The following is a 16,816-nucleotide window of genomic DNA, read 5'->3' as shown; positions in this document are numbered from 1 at the left end:
ATTACGTATTACATCTCTAACTTTTATAGGCCGTATGTAAAACATACACAGTCCAACTTTAACTTTCAACTTTATTGTCCCTAAAGGGGAAAATCCTCCTGCGGCCGGGTGAACCACACATACATGAACATAAGGTACATAAGGCATATAAGAAGAATATGTATAAAAATAAAACAAACCACACAAACTCATATAAAATGTAGTGTATGTCAGACAGCAGGTCTCCGGTCCTCTGAATGCCCCCCCAGAAGAGAGCCTCTCCATATAGTGGAGAAACATTTTCAACTCTTCAGTGCCATCTTGTGGTGACTAGAATGAACTGAGGTTGTAAAAACCAATGGAAGCGCTGAATATCATCCCGATCCCTCTCCTCCCTCTCAGTGTCACCTTACTTTAAATATGTGACAAGTAGATACATGGTTGTGGTGACAAAAATCATTATTAAAGAAATGAATTAATTGCATTTCAGACAATAAAGTCTAAAAACTGAACATTGAACGATGAAGGTTCAGGTTGTGCAGAAGAGCAGCCCATTTCTACAATATGTGGTATGAAACCAGAATGATCAGTGATGGAGTTTTAAAATAATTTGTATGACTCTTCAAGCCCACTGTTTAAAACAGTGGCCCTCAAACTGGGCCCTTGGGGGGCTAATAGAGCCACTACAGGGGGGTGAAAATAAGGAGTGAAGCTGAATGAATATGATTTGTATAAAGGAAAATAAAGAGGTTTTGCTGATGCTATCCTGCTGACCTTAATGCCACTTTATTCAACGTTTTAGTAAGTGTCGTCCCCATTTATTGTTAATGAGTAATAAAGATTGTGGGGTGGGGGGTGTGAACTTTATTTCAGCTTGACAGGGGGCACTGCCACAAAAAGTTTGAGAACCGCCGGTTTAGAAAGCAAATCAATTATATACTAATGAGCATTTATGAGGTTTCTCCTCAGTAGGCACAGGATGCAAAAGATTAAATTGCACTCGTACCCTTCGACACAGACAATATGAACTGATGTCATGAAATAGCAGGAAACCACAGAAAAACGACGTGAAAAAAAAAGATTATGTTTATTTCTAATCTCCCTCTTACACCAACTCCTCCAGATCCAGGCTCGTATCTGTGGGTGGACTGAAAAGGTTCCCTCCTGCTGGCTCAAGTTCATGACATGATTTTTTTCATACATGTGTCAACAAGCGACTGAGATAATCTCTTCCCAAGTTTCTCCTCAGTTTACAGACCAATCAGACGATGACAAAAGATCAGAATTCCTCATCTAGCCTGTGAGTGATTTGGTGATATTGTGTTGATTTAAACTGATGCCCATATTAGCAGTGTCAGCCCTGTCCGGCTTTGAAAAGATAAAGATTCCTCCAAAACCAGTCTGTAAATCCTGACATGAAAATGAATGAGATTACTCTCAGTTCCAGTAGACAGTTTAATGTCCTATAGTGATGTTTCGGAGTGACTGTTGTTCCTGGTGAATAAAAACCAATCATGGGGGACATGTCAACTTTTCTGGCAGGAAAATGGGCACATCTACCGACAGAAGAGAAAACGTGAGCGTTCTGTGTCCGTGCAGCACGTACCTGCACTCACCCCGCTACAAAACTCTTCAGGCTCTCAGTGACTTCCTTTAAATCTCTGCCCATTTTTGCATGAACTTGCATTTCAACCTCCTTCATCTCAAACGTGCATATTATCTCATTGTTTTGCTTCCTTTGTAATGTTCCTGTGAAGCACTTTTGCAACCGAACAGCGCCAAAGTTTATAATTAGTGGTGACCTTCAAATATTAACATACGTTTTGCTGCGTTAATTTGATATTCTCAAGTACTGTAACCTCCCATGACTTTTTAATAGGGAATTATGGGCTGTAGGCTACAGCAGCAGCAGCAGCAGCAGCAGCAGCATGTTTATCTGGAGCAGGGCTGCCCAAAGTGGGGCCGAGGGGCCAAAGTTGGCCCGCCAAAAGATTCAATTTGGCCCCGCCAGATGTTTCTATCAAAAATAATAAAAATAATTATAATTATACGATTATAATAATGTTTATGTTGTTTTAAGATAGATATGTAGGGACAATAATAAGTAATTATTTTTCATAATTTGAGCATTTGTAAAGGAGGTCAGTCAATTAGGGGAACTTGTGATCCTATAATAACAAAACAATAGAAAACAATACAGCAGGTGTTTGCTTGTGGCCCCTGGTCCTCCATTAACTGTCAGTTTTGGCCCTCAGAGGGAAAAAAGTTTGGCCACCTCTGGTCTGCAGGGCACCAGTGAGATGTGCTTCCTCCTGTTCATCTTGTGTGATTAATTGCCATTAATAAAATCAAACGGTGACAATATCACTTACAGTGAATCACTAAGGGTAATGACATGTTGTCAGCCGTCGCTCCTCTGTGTCCCCACAGATCCAGCGCGTGAAGACAGAAGTTTAGGAGTCAGGCGGCGCAGGCTCGGTCGGTACTTTGTGTCGCCGCTGGTTAACAGGCACGCTGAAACAGAAGGGTGTCATGTCACATTAGATTTGTTATGTTCCCCCCTCGGTGTTAATGGTTTGAAAGGCCCCGTGGTTTGACTGCGTGGCAGCGCTTCAGAGCCCATTAGAAAGTCGCTGCCGTCATAGCAGCAGTCATTACCGCAGTATTCCCCCGTCCGGCCCCGCACCGCCCCGCACCGCCGCTTAATCTAATTAGATAGCCGGCCGGGCTCCTGGCTCCTTTTTTTTTTTTTTTTCGGAGGGGGATTCATTTCATCTATTGATATTCATTAAAAATACACGATTTATCACTGAGCTCTCTGAGGTGCGGCCCGCTCACACTGCGGCCCGAGAAACGGCGAAGATTTACTGGATCCAAGTTCATCTGGAGCCGCTGCGGAGGAATTATTGGAGCGCATTAATAATCTCAATCAGTCACACACTGTTTAATATTACAGCAATTATATCACGGAGAGCCAGAGAGCGTCTGCCCTTATTGGCATTATTAGGGATGTGGTAATAATAATAATAATAATAATAATAATAATAATAATAATAATAATAATGGGCAGTTAGACGTTAAATATTGTGAGGGGTGTTATAAGAATTAGGAAACGAGCTCGGTGTATTTTGACAGATTTGTTCTCGGTGGATCAGACCGGATGGAGACTGGAACAAATATACAAGCTGAATTAATGTGAATAAACGTGTTCCCACCGAGGTTTTTGGAGAAACAAGAGACCTGTATTTTTTTGATTATGTTTTTTTTTTAATAATCTATTTAATTCCTTTAAAATGGACGACAACGATTGAACACACACCTGGAGGATGAGAGGTTCTGGTTGTTAAGGATGTCTGGATTTTGGTTTCATTTCTAAACCTTATAAACCAAACTGTGTCCGCGGCAGAACCACGAATTTCCTACATTTGAATTTGGGAATTATTCTAATCCGAACAATAAAAAATGACAGAAACGCATCACATTAGGACTTTTTGTTTTCCTGTTGTGCCTTTCGCCCTCAGATCTGCAGCAGCTCCGTGTCATCTCCGACCTCTTGAAGTTTAACACATTTTTTTGTAACATCCTGGACCGGCTCATCAATTTTTTAATATAAAATCCAAATCCTTTACGTCGAGCCTGAGGCTCAGCTGGATCCTGCGGGCCCTCGGCGGCGGCTTCAGTCTGTGGGGGCCCCACTTCCACCTCCCTGCGCGCCTACGCTGGCTGCATTTGGACACTAGGGGGAGCTGGAGTCCGTGTTTGGAGATGTTGAGGCATGAAAATCTCTAGATCGTCCAGAACCAGTGGAGCTTTAGATTTTGACGGGGGTCTTTATCTGTTATATTAGAGATTATAAGGCTATTAGATGAGTTAATTCACCCCAGAACACAACAGTCCACCGGCTGGCCCCTGACTCACTACAAGTGGAGGAAGTATAGGAGAATGTCAGAGAAACTTTTGTACAACCCAGGTGGATTCTTTTCTTTAAAATGACATGTCTCTGACCATCAACCGTCCGAATAAATCTGCATCTCTTCACGAGGCCTGATGGATTAAATGTATAACATTCATGTTAATGTTTGATATCAGAAAATACCCTTTCATTAGAAATTAATTTGGGATTATTTGTCAGCGTCAGTCAAAGCTCCAACCATCAGTGACTTCTAACGGTGGTGCGTTTAAGAACATCTCACCATCTCCAGCACTAATGGGCCCCTCCAGACTCCCTCATCTTCCTGCCTTTATAGATCCCTATAGCTATAGGCTCCTCTCAGAGCAGGAAAAACACTCCGCTGTCCCAAGTGGACCATTCCTCTCCCGTCATTCATCTTCATAACAACCCGTTTAGTGTAAAATTAACAACGACTTAACTACGGCGCCCATAAACACGTCCGTGCATTACAGGCAGATGGATGGATGCGGATTGCGTGGCGGCGGAGAGGGCTGGAGAGGGGCCCGGACCCTGTGTGGTCTGCAGCGGGTGTTTGTGGTCCCAACTGGTCCCAGTGCAGCAGAGGGAGAGATTTTACAGTCGTGTCAGTCACTGGACTCTCTTAGAAAGCTGCGGTATAAACATGAACGATCCTCACAGCTCGTTCTTAAATGATCATCCGTCTGATTGCAAAAAGTTTGGATGGAGTGACTTTAAACTCACCGGTCACATCAGTGCCACAGAGGAAGGAGGGATCGGGGTGGTGGAAAGATGTGGTGGTGGTGTGTGTGTGTGTGTGTGTGTGTGTGTGTGTGATAATTTGCTCTATAGCCGTGTAATCCCGCCTGATTTCATCTAATACCACCGGCCCGACGCAACGACGTGCGCGCACATCCCCCGATGTGATAATGGCACGTTGTGAAATCCGCCCCGCTCCTTTATTGCAAAGCTTTAGGGGTGGAAGGGTGGTGCTGGAGGTGGTGGTGGTGGTGGTGTACAGCGTATGTGTGCGTATGTATGGGGATGAGGCGGGCGTGGGGGGGCTGGGGGGGTAACTACCAGAGCCTGAAATTCCTCCGCAGAAAGCCAGGGACTAGATTTAACAGGGATTTGGGGGTAATTCCCATCGGAAATAAACACATGAAAAGCGAAATCCAAGAAAACTGTATTTTTTGTCACAACGCTGGATGCGTTTGGCCAGAATTGCTTGTCAAAAACGCCTTTATTTGTGGCTCATTTAAAATCGTAAAACACAAACTATTAGTTTAATAACTTCAGTTTAATTGCAGAACGAACAGGTGCGGGTGAACTGAGTAGAACGGCAACAATTAATCACAACACTTCTTGGCATGGCGCTGAATCCACTGAGGATTCACTAAATTGCATAAAACTAATATTAAGTTTGGATCTGATCGCTCCAGCACCCCGAAAATAATTTAAAGCGCTGCGTTTTTATGCGTCTTTGATGCGTAATCGAATGTAAATTTAAAGACCCTGTTTTTGGAGCTGATTTTCAGTCAGCTGCTTGCGCTGATCACAGACCGGAGATCAGATCCTCTAATTAGAAAAACCAGGAGGGCCCCATCCACTGGACGTTGAACATATTTGTTGTTGCTTTTTTTTTTTTTTAATTCTCGTTTTGAAAACAACGCCGGCCATGTCAGTTTACACCGCGCGTCTTTACGCACGGTTTGTGCAATTGAGGCAAACGCAACAAAAGCAGCGGCTCGAGAGAAAGAGGAAGAAATGAAGGTATGAAGAGGAGCATGTGAGAGAGGGAGGGGGTGCTGTGTGCAGGGTGGGGGGTGCGCAGGGATTGGAGCTGATTTATCTCAGGAGCCCCCCACCCCCCCACCCCCCTCCGGTCATTTCCATATATTGAAATGCGCCCCCAGTCACTCAATTTCCCCGGAGCTGTCGTGCGTGCAGGGGAGGCGCGCATGTGACCACCGGCGCTCTGATGCCATGCAGCCTTCTCCGCTCTTTTCACGCTCCTTACAAAAGCTGAAATTTCTCCAACTCCTCGTTTTATGGAGCAGCATCAAAGTGCGCCGCCGTCCATTCACTCCGCGCACATAAGAACATATCGGCTGATGAAGGTTGTAACCGCCTTAACAAGCGAATAAAAGTGCTGAATATGAGGAATAAAGTTAAAGATGGCACAGTGTGGCCTACATATGGCGCGGGGAATACACTGCTGTATCACTTTTATCTGAACACACACCTGGATGCGGCCCGCGGCTTCCACATTAACTCCAGGTTATAATCTCCAGTCTGTTTTTTAAATGAAGAAATAAAAGATTAAATGTGAGATATATCCATGCGCGCGCGCACACACACACACACACACACACACAAACATGCAGCAGGGCCCTCCCTGCAGAGTGCCGCCGCACCTCCACGGCATTAAGCATGCAGCCTGACTGATGTATGACGGAACCGGCGACGCGCTGCCATTTACATATAGAGATTCCCCCGCGCGCTGCCTCAGTCCGAGCAGCTCTGCGGGCTTTGATCAATGTCCCGCCTTGACTTGGTGTGTGTGTGTGTGTGTGTGTGTGTGTGTGTGTGTGTGTGTGTGTGTGTGTGTGTAAAGTCAGAGGAGGAGGAGGAGGAGGGAGAGGAGGAGATGGGAGGAAGAGAAAAAGGAAAAACACTCTTTGTTGCCAACAGATGGAGCGGGGTGTAGGGAGAGGTCAAGGTTAGTGCTCTCGGATGTGTGTGTGGGGGGTGTGAAACGAGGGCCCCTTTAAGGGTGGGCACCAATTGGGGATAGCACGGGCTCCATTAAAATCAGGAGGACAAGTTTTGCCTGATAGATGAGCTGCGGGGCCCGGATTCTCACACGTTGTGTGTGGAGAGGCATCAGTTGTTGCTCCACTTTGTGCGTAAAGGTTCCTGCGGGTGTAGAGGAAGTTGTGGTGCCAAAGTACGCAAGGATTGAAATTAAGCCACTTTAACACGCTGCCAATAGCCGATTAGTCATAAAAGCCTGATAACAAACACTAGATATGAAGTCTGCGCTTCCTCCCTGCGTGTTTTTTTAACTCCGCTCCGAACACTCCGCCGTCTCACCCAGCCTGTAAAGGCTTCTCGTGTTACAGGATCAGGTTTAGCGGGTACGATGGCCGCCTGTCGCCATCCAGACAGCAAAAGGCCACCAAGGACACCCGATGCCCGGGAAAGAGAGCTAAAATCCTCCCGTTTATCCCCAATTACGCTCTTTAATTTGAGGCATCATCTTTCAAAGGAACAGCTATGAAACTGTAGCTTTTCCCTTCACACTCTGCGCGTTATGGTTCCGTTATTTGGCATCATTAACGCGTTTCTAATCCTTATCAGGGCACATGGATGCGAGGGGGGCGTTTTTTTTTTAAAGGAGTGTAGCCTCTCCATCACTGACAGAGCATTGAGTTTTTCCGTGAAATGAAGTGTCCAGGTTGAGGGGTTAACATCCACCTGACGAGAGTGTTTTGAAATCAAACTGAATCTAATTCCAATAACTTCCTCTTCAATCTCAAAAGTGGCCAAATGAGGCAAAAGACGGAAAAGAAATATAGCAAAACCTCTTCTGAACTTCCACGCATCGTTCACTGCCTGTGCCTTTTTGATCCAGCTTGATGCTGCACAATACAGATCACATTTTAAATCGACTGTCCAAACTCGAGACCGAGCGCTGGTAGCCAGCAATACCGCAGCAATTCAGTTTTAAAACGTGTGTTCCTCTCTGTAATCTCACACCCTGCACCTTGAATAGATTCTTTAAACAGAAGAATGAAGAGGGATGATAATAAAACTATAATTAAAGGTACAAAAATCTACAGATTAGGAGAAATAATCCACAAATCTGTCAGCTTCATCACCCTAAACTGGCTTTATGATTAAATATAGATCGAATGAATGAAGCATTAAAGTGAACCAGTTCATGTCTCCTCCTTTAGATCTCACACTTTTTTTTTGTTTAACGTGATATTGTTATTATAATTCAATCAGAAAATCTCCTCTTTAAACCTGCCTGAACTCGGACGCACGGCCACAATCGGGATAATCACCCCGTGCGGGATAATCGCCATGCACGCGCGCGCACACACACACTCACACCACACACCGGTCCGTCTAATAAGCCATGCAGCGAGTTGCAACCTGCAAAATATTTCACTCACTGGTCATGCATTTTTCCCCCTTGACGTTGAACCTCCTCCTCCTCCTCCTCCTCCTCTCCTCCGGCTTCTCTCTCTCTCTCTCTCCTTGTCTTTCTCTCTGTCTCTCTCCCATCACCTCCTCCCTCCTCCTCCTCCTCCTCCTCTTTCTGTCTTGCCTCCCTCCACCACCCCCACCCCCTCGGTATTAAGTGCGCGTCCTCTTCGGTCAGTGCGCGTAGCTCCAGGTCTCCGAAGCACCACTAGAGTCGCCGCTGCCGCCGCCGCCGCCGCTGCTGCTCCCGCTCCGGGCTTCTTCTCCGGAGACGCCGCCGCTTCTTCTGCGTCTGCTGCCGCCGCTCTCAGAGCGAATCTCTCCGTCTTCTCCTCCCGTACCATCCATTCCTTCTCTCCCATTGCGTCCAAAACAACATCGGGCTCACTTCTTCTCATTTTTGCGCCGTGTCTCCCCCGCTTGCTATCTATCTTCCAAAGCCCGCATCGCGTCGAGATGCGCGGCGCCTTCGCCGTTTTAAGCCCCGCGTCTTATATTACCAAACCCCCTTTAATACAAGAGTATTTACAATCTCTTCCCCCTCCTCTTCTTCTTCTTCTTCCTCCTCCTTCTCCTCCTCTCCACACTCCCCCCACCAACAGCTCCACTAACACACCCTCCCCTGCACCGTATGCAGCTCGAACCTGAGGCACATCTGAAAGTTATTACACGGGGCGCTTATGTGCCCGCTCGCACTCCCACGGTCTGCGCGGGGCTGCAGTGTGGATTACACGCAGACAGATAGAGACAAACAGGCAGAGGGGGCACTGGACCCTATAGTGCCCCTTCTGAGCTGCCCCCCTCTCACTACAGACCCCATAATGTACATCTTCAACGGTGCAGGCAGTTCGCCTCATCCACAGAAAACATGGATGAATTTTGATTTATGGCACCAACACTCGTGTTTAAGTGACCCGGACATTTCAATCTGATGTGAATTTCTCTAGTTTCCTAGAATGAAATGAAAATTATCAACAAATAAAACTTTTTCTTTAGGTTGAAGTAAAAATCGCTATTTTTTTGAATGGAGTTTGGTGTAAATGTGAGATGTTTGAAGGTTTGAGAGCACATTCCTAGCCCTTTTCTGGTATGAGCGTAAGTTATTATTAATAATAGGGAATAAATATACGCGACTGTGTGGTACAGACTATATCATGGTCATAACACATCATAACATATAAATGCTTTGATAGGAAACTGTCTTTATACTTCTTCTTCTTCTTCTTCTTTTTTTCTTTAATAAAAAATGACATGTCTAATATGAACCCACACAATACCAGGAATCATTCTTTGTTTTACGGGGCCGGGATGTGATTATCACCTGGAAGCAGAGCCCCACAGTCCGCTCTGCGTATGTAAAAGCATATGTGAAGCCACCCAGGTTATAGCCTGTGTCTGTGTATCTGTTGGCAGTTCAACCTGTTCGTCCTGTTCGCTGCGACCGGAGACTTTTCTGCGCTCGTCGTGTCATTTCGACACGCGCGTCTCTCTCTCTCTCTCTCTCTCTCTGTAGCCTCTACGTGCACGCGCTTTAGGGACACGGAGATAAACACGAGCACGCGCGCGTCCAGGTGAACTTGCGGCCGGCACTGAGCGCTTTTTTTTCTCACCGAAACAGTGGCCGCCGAATGCGACAGACTTTGTTCACACACACACACACACACACACACACACACACACACACACACACACACACACACACACACACACACACACACACTCTCTCTCTCTCTCTCTCTCTCTCTCTCTCTCTCTCACACACACACACGCGCTCACACACTCCTCCGCTCAGTAGTATATGCAGCAGTATTATATCCGCCCCCTCCAGTGAGCTCCTGTCCGCGGCTTCCCTTGCCCTGTTTTGCGTCCACCTCTCTCTCTCTCTCTCTTTCTCTCTGCATATTGCTTTCATTAGACATCTCTGCCTCTCTCTCTCTCACTCGCGCGCGCGCATACACACACACACACACACACACACACACACACACACACGCAAGCGCACACACACACTCCTCCCTCCCCTCCCTCCAAGTGCCTCTAGTCCGGCCCCCCTGATCTCTGTGTCCATTGGCTTCCACTGGGTCTATTTCTCATGTCCAGCCCCCCCTCCCTCCCTCCTCCCTCCCTCCGCTCCTCTCCTCTCCCCTCCTCCGCCCCCCCCCCTCACCCCCCCTCTCCCTCTAATGACCGTCCATTGGTGTTGTTATTGCGCGTCCCGTCCGTCCCTCCTCCCACTCCCACTCCCACTCGGGTGCCTCGGCCCTGCCCATGTTTTTGTATGTCGGGTGTCCGTCCATCGCCTGACGTTCAAGTTCGCCGGGAACGTCACGTCCGTGCACTTGAACTTGCAGCTCAGAGGGGGGGGGGGGAGAGGGGGGGGTTGAGGGGAGGGGTGGTGGGGGGGAGGGGGGGCTTTTGCCATTTTTTCCATCTCTCTCCCCTTCTCTCTCTCTCCATCTACCTCTCTCTCACTCTCTCTCTCTTTTTTCTCTGCTCTCCTTTCTCAAAAAAGCCATGACGGCGATCCCGCGATCCATCTTCGCCTCCGCGCCATCTTTGTATTATTTCTAATTTATTTTATTTTTTTTTTCTCTTGTGGATGTCAAAGGCGTTGGATGAAGATATTTTTTGCCCCACCGGAGTCTCCTCTCTAACCCCGGCTCTCCCCGATGTGATCCGCGCTGAACGCCGCCGCCTCCAGCCACCATGTCTCGCCGCAAGCAAGGCAAACCCCAGCACTTAAGCAAACGGGATTTTTCGCGTAAGTAAAGATGAAAAAAGAAAGAAAAAATGTCACTTCTGGCTCCCTTTCAAAGCGTTCAGCAAAGGTGGGGGAAAGGCAGCAGAGCAGGAGCCTGTGGACACCAGACGCACCGCTCGGACCCGCGGTCAACTGGACTTAACAGCGTGGAGAAAAAGTGCGACACCTCCGTGCGTAAAAGCCGCTCGGAGATCCCCAAAAGCCCGACAGAGAGAAAAAGTTTTGTGTGTCGATTTACAGCCGTTACTGCTTCTCTGTTACACGGTGAGATTGTGCATTCATAGGCTGGTAAATGCACTCGCTGTGGCTCCGGTGCCCTCACGGTCGCTCCGGTCAGTGGAAACGCGCAGGGCTCCCCGGTAGCAGAGCGCGTCCTCTCCGCGGAGCTTCGTGGAGAAATCAACCCGCCGGAATATCGCTGTGTGATAAGCTCTGCGGGCAGGTTTCTCATCTGCTCTCTCTCGTTCTATTTTTGGATTATTTTCAGGAAAAAAAAAACTTGGAGGTGGATTTTTGGATCGAGGGGGGAAAAATCTCGTGTCCGACTGTTTACAACTGCCTCCCTCTGTCAGCAGCTCGGCAGCAGAGACAACACAAATCGATTTATTTTTACCCACCTTCAAAAAATCCTAATGCCTCTTATGTAAAGGCTGTTTATTGATGTTTAGTTTAGATGAGAAGCTTTCTTTCTAAAACGCACGGCAGAGCCGCTGCAGCTCAGAGTTACAGGCAAGAAACACAGCAACAGGACAGCAGCGTTCCTGCTCCTGTCGCTTTTCTTATTTTTCCTTGCAATTTGGACCGACCGAAATATAATAAAATAAAAATAAAATAATGCAATTCAAGACTCTAGAGCTTCGTGTGCAGTTAAGGTAAGACATAAAGATCAGCTCGTTGGTGTGTTGCAGCAGCAGCGTGTGAGGGAAAGCGACAAGATTCCAACATTTTTTAGTTGAGTCGGCAGAATTACGCACGGCGTTTATTGACCACCACCGCTTTATTTCTTTTACTTTATTAGATGCACGAGTCTGATATGTGACGAGAGAGCAGATGAGTGTGTTTGGAAAACTGCGGGGCGATTAGTAAAGTGGCGTTTATCACCGCACCATGTGCCACACTGTGCTGTGTGCCGTCTCGCAGCCTTTTCAGCGGCTCTCAAAGTGTCCGGCGAACAAAACAAGAAGATATTTGGACATCTTTACGCGCAAGTGCTTGATTGTGTTTCGGTATGTTGACTGGCTGTCGCTTGTGTTTGGTTTGGAGTGTGTGTCTATGTGTGTGTGTGTGTGTGTGTGTGTGGCCCCGGCTGGGTGACAGCGCAGTCACCATGGCCATGTGCCGTCGCTAGGAGGCAGAGCGCGATCAGAAAATCCAGCGCTGAACTTAAACCTGATCAGTTTCACCGCCACCCCTATCTACACGGGCTACTATTTGGCGATCTCTTTAGAATAAAGGGAAGGTATACAAGACATGTTGAGGGAGCGAGGGAGGGGGGGGGGACGCAGGGGAGGGAGGGGGGAACGGAGGACCCCCCCCCACACACACCCAAACGCACAGCTCCTCTTCATCACATCACCTTTTCTCCTCGTGTCTCATTTTTTTTTTTTTTTGTGCATCACATTTTTACATACATGCGGGCTGCAATCAGCATATGCAGCTACGCTGTGATATGCCTGCAGACCTCTTACACCCCTCCAACACCGCACACACACATTTTATTCAGTTTTCACATTTGTCACTAAAGGAGCACAGAAACCGTCCAACCCATTCCCGATTATTCCTCGTTTTTATCGCTCGTTTTCTCATTTTCTCTTATTTCTTACATTTCTATATTTTCGTTGGGTTGTTTAGCACGTGCTCCCTTCCCAGTGTGTGCGGTGTGACGGCACGATCAGGGTGAATTTAAGGAGCACATTCGAACAACACTCTGTTGTTCAGTGTTACAACTCTGCATTTCCTCCTTCAGATTAAATTACACCATCAGTAATTTCCATATTTCTCCAACATTTAAATATATTCCAAATTTGGGGGCACAGAGCCAGTCCCTTACCACTGTCAAGTTTTCTAGTTGTTTCTGTTTTATAGATTTATCACACAGGTGGAACTTACAGCTCAGTTAAAAGATTTCTAGCCGAGAGTTTATTTATACCTTCGTTTATTTTGGTGAAATTTTCCTCCTCTTGGAAAAGTGGTTTTATTGTCTTGCATGTTCTGATATATTAATCTAGTGCAGAGACACACTGTCCTCCTCTCTGCTCCTCTTGCTGCAGGTCCACTGCCTTAAAAATAGACACAAATAAGTGATTTGTTCTATTTTATTGAAATTGAACTCTGTGCACAGACCTGCTTTGTGTTTTAAAAAAACTATTCCAGGTCTCTTACCCTCCCTCCTCATGCTCCATTAAATCCAACAAAATGTTTTTTCAAACCCCCGGATATCCACTCTTGAGTTCAACTTAAGAGGTGAGGGGCTTATGCAGCTTTCATTAGATTTTTTTTTTTTTTTTTTTGCGTTGTTGTTGTTGTTTTATCCCGTGAATTTAATGCCCCCCCGGGAGCTGTTGTGTAACTTGCGTGGCGTTGTGTTGACCTGAAGTTAAATCAAAGAGGAGAGAAGGGTGGGGAGGAGGAAGAGGAGAGGGAGGAGGAGGAGGAGGAGGAGGAGGAGGAGGAGGGGGGGGGTGTTGATAGGGTAGAGGGGGGTAGTGAGTGGTGCTGTTGGTGCAAACGGGGAATTTATCATGTTATCTCCATGTCCCAGTTTGCGCACAGATGTCGCTTAGGATCGTGGCGTTCAAATGATATTTCCTTGAGGGCATGTAGTCCACATTCAGACCCTATCTCTCTCTCTCCTTCACACACACACACACACACACACACACACACACACCCATAGACTTGTGCATTCCCACGCGCACTCTCTTACACATGCATGCACAGGAACCCTATCCTTTTTATCAGACAAAATCTGTACCAATCACCCAGACAGTGAAAATTAAAATCTATTTTTTGACTCTCAGTGGTTTTAAGTTCATTAAAATGTGAAATTGGCGGCTGAGTAAAGAAGGTCAACATGCATTAGGCGGCTAGCACAGAGTCAGACTCTTCACCTTGGACTGGAAGATTTTCTTTAAAAGAGGGACAGTGAATTATGTTCTCCCGTTTCGCTCCTCTAATTCAGCGGGCCGCTCTCTTCACACTCTTCTCCCTGCACTGCAGGACGGTCTGAGCTCCACAAAAGGCTTCTTAAAAAAGTAGTCAGGAGTTAATCCGGCCTCGGAGGGGTGAGGAATCGGGCTGAACGGCTCATTTTGGGGTGATTTCCTGCTGTACAAGCGGCTGGTATCTAAGAACTATAAGTCCGGCACATGTAATCGAGGCCGAGGGAAGAGTTTTCCTCTCCCTGACACACACTCCCTGTGCCGCCTGCCTTCCCTTTCCTTCCCCCGGCACATGTGCTGGACATGTCTGTCACAGTTTTCCCTTCGGCTGATTACAGGATCAAAAGCTGTACAAACAAGGTTAGGCAAGTCAAAATCATCCACATATTTAGTTTTTTGGTGAGTGCTGTGTTTAACCATCATTTTCCAAGCTTCCCCTGTCATTGGCTATGAAATTGTTATCCTTGAGGAATCTGATTTGAGCTTTGCAGCTATTCAGGATATTCTTTCCCACCATTTACTCTTATGATGTGTGATCCACATCAGCTTGCATTGTAATCATTTTTCCTGCATTACATGCATTTCTATCATTACAAGGCACATTTTCTCACCCCCTTATTGTGTGCACCACATGCCAGGCTTGTGTTTAGCTCTGACTCTTTAACTCTGATCCTCTATGTGACAGAATGAGTGCACTCTGCTCTTGTCATCTCTTCCCACAAACAGTTGTATCAATAGGTTTCAATTACAGGAGGGAAAAAGAGAAACATAAACATATGGTTGTTGCTATTTTTTTTTGCCACCTTCTAATTTCCTCTTTTTTTGCTCACTTTCCTCCCACCCCCCCTCTTCTTCTCCTTCTTCCTCTGTGCTTGTTCCCCCTCTGCCTCCGCCAGCAGCCGAGCCCCTCTCCACGGCCATCGTCTCGTCGGAGGAGCTTTCGGAGCGCTGCTCGGAGCACTCGGAGGAAAGCGGCAGCCTCAACGGGCACCACCCGGGCTCGACCGTGGGCCGGCTGGCCCGGCTGGGTCATGACGCTCACCCCTCTCTGGAGCAGGACCTGCTGACCTGCGGCCAGTGCCAGGCCACCTTCCCCCTGGCGGACATCCTGCTCTTCATAGAGCACAAGAGAAAGCGATGCCACGGGCCGCCCTGCCTGGCCGTGGGCCGCGGGCTGGACAAGCCCCCCTCGCCCTCCCCCGGCCTGGCCCTCACCCCGTCGCCTGCACTGGGCTCCCTGCGAAGCCGGAGGCCCGTGGAAGTGGGCGTCCAGGCCACGCTGGCAGATGACGACGATGACAGGTTCTCGTCGCCCCGGGGGATTTGCCCCAAACAGGAGCCCCTCCCAGGTAACCAGACCTGCTTCCACACCAAACAACACACACCACCTTTGTCTGGATTTGACCACACTTGCAGTAGTACTCAAGTTAAGAGAGAAGCAGCAGCTTGCTGAGGCAGTGACTGCCAGATCGTCTCTGTAGAGGATGTGATTATGCCTATATATCAGCTTTAGTGTGAACAAGGAGGTCAAATCTAACAGAATATTAAAAATAGTACGTTCTCTTCCCTCTAAACAATTTCTGAAACATTATTCATCGACGGATAAAACATCTTCTCCAGTTTGCAAGTAGCTTTCCAGATTCTACTTTACTTATTGGCACATTGTCAGTGTGTGTGTGTGTGGGTTGCCCTAGATGGGGTTATTTTGTGGGTGTTTTCTGCAGCAGCAGATCTTGTTTCAATCCCGTCAACACAGTGTGTGTGTGTGTTCTACTACGACAAGCCAGCGTCGTCTACAGTCTAGCCTACATGTTGCCGATGATCTCCATCCAAACCTTGTGGGGGCTGTAGTAGTCTGAGCACAAGAATTTTAGGGGACACACAGACACACACACATGCCAATCCTTCTTAAGGCAAGAAATCTGATTGGCTGAGACTTGTTTTGGGGGGGTGGCTTGGCTGTTGTCAGACAAACAACAACAGAGGGACGTCACAGGTGGGGAGGAAACCCGAGAGAATACGCCTCTGTTGTCTTCTGCGGCTGGCACAAAGGCACACACACTGGTTTGATTTAGGATGGCTTTCTCCTTCTGTCTGTGTGTGTGTGTGTGTGTGTGTGTGTGTGAGTAGTCTTCTGTCCTTACTGACTGGTGTAAAGGGCAGTGTGCATGTTCGTGTGTGCGTGTAAAAGAGAGAGTGTGTAAGACAATGGAACGGATCTAATCATCAACCCAGGTCTGACCAATTGTCCTTCCACTGATCCGCTGAATTCAATGCAGAAAATGTGTGTGAGTGTGTGTGTGTGTGTTTTCCCAGTATACCCACTTCGGCCATGATGCCCAAATCCCACAGGCCAGTGGCAAAGAGACATGTGTGACCTTGACTTTGTGTTACCACTGGTCAGTGTGCGAGTACACTTGTGAGACAACGTGTGTGTGAGGAGGATCAGTGGTTGAACTCGATGCCGGGAAAACTGTGTGTGTGTGTGTGTGTGTGTGACTTTCAGTCTGGGGAGTAACTGCAGCCTCTTTCTGGGATTGGGTGCGCGTAATGTGTGTTCTTTCATAGTGTGTGTGTGTGTGTGTGTGTGTGTGAGCGCGCCTCACTCTCATGTGGCCCTAGCAGATGTGTCCTGCTCTCGGTGTGGTTTCCCCCCTTCCACTGCCACATCTTACCCGACTAAATGCAGCCCGGCTCTCTTTCACTCTTTATCCTCTCTGAGTTTACCTCCACGCCAAACTTCATAGGTAAAACACTCAATTTTCCTCCAGTTTTATATCTCTTTTTTCC

General features: G+C 47.4%; 1 protein-coding gene across 2 annotated transcripts in view; it reads left to right on the top strand.

Annotated features, from left to right (window-relative positions):
* The first annotated feature begins 10,522 nt into the window (after positions 1 to 10,522).
* bcl11aa (BCL11 transcription factor A a) overlaps positions 10,523 to 16,816 on the top strand; it is a 54,953-nt gene continuing 48,659 nt past the window's right edge. Inside the window, exons 1-2 of one of the 2 annotated variants that reach the window (XM_084376356.1) lie at positions 10,523 to 10,865; positions 14,926 to 15,375. In XM_084376356.1, coding sequence (XP_084232482.1) covers positions 10,811 to 10,865; positions 14,926 to 15,375 — 505 coding nt within the window. In that variant the 5' untranslated portion in view covers positions 10,523 to 10,810. Of the gene's footprint in view, positions 10,866 to 14,922; positions 15,376 to 16,816 lie in introns of both variants that reach the window. The other variant, XM_084376355.1, reaches the window with a different exon arrangement.

The sequence above is a fragment of the Pagrus pagrus genome (genome assembly GCF_965226575.1).
Source record: "Pagrus pagrus genome assembly, chromosome: 15".
Classification (NCBI taxonomy): Eukaryota; Metazoa; Chordata; class Actinopteri; order Spariformes; family Sparidae; genus Pagrus; species Pagrus pagrus.
The sequence above is the reverse complement of the archived record's forward strand: the minus strand, read 5'-3'. Positions and strand labels throughout refer to the sequence as shown.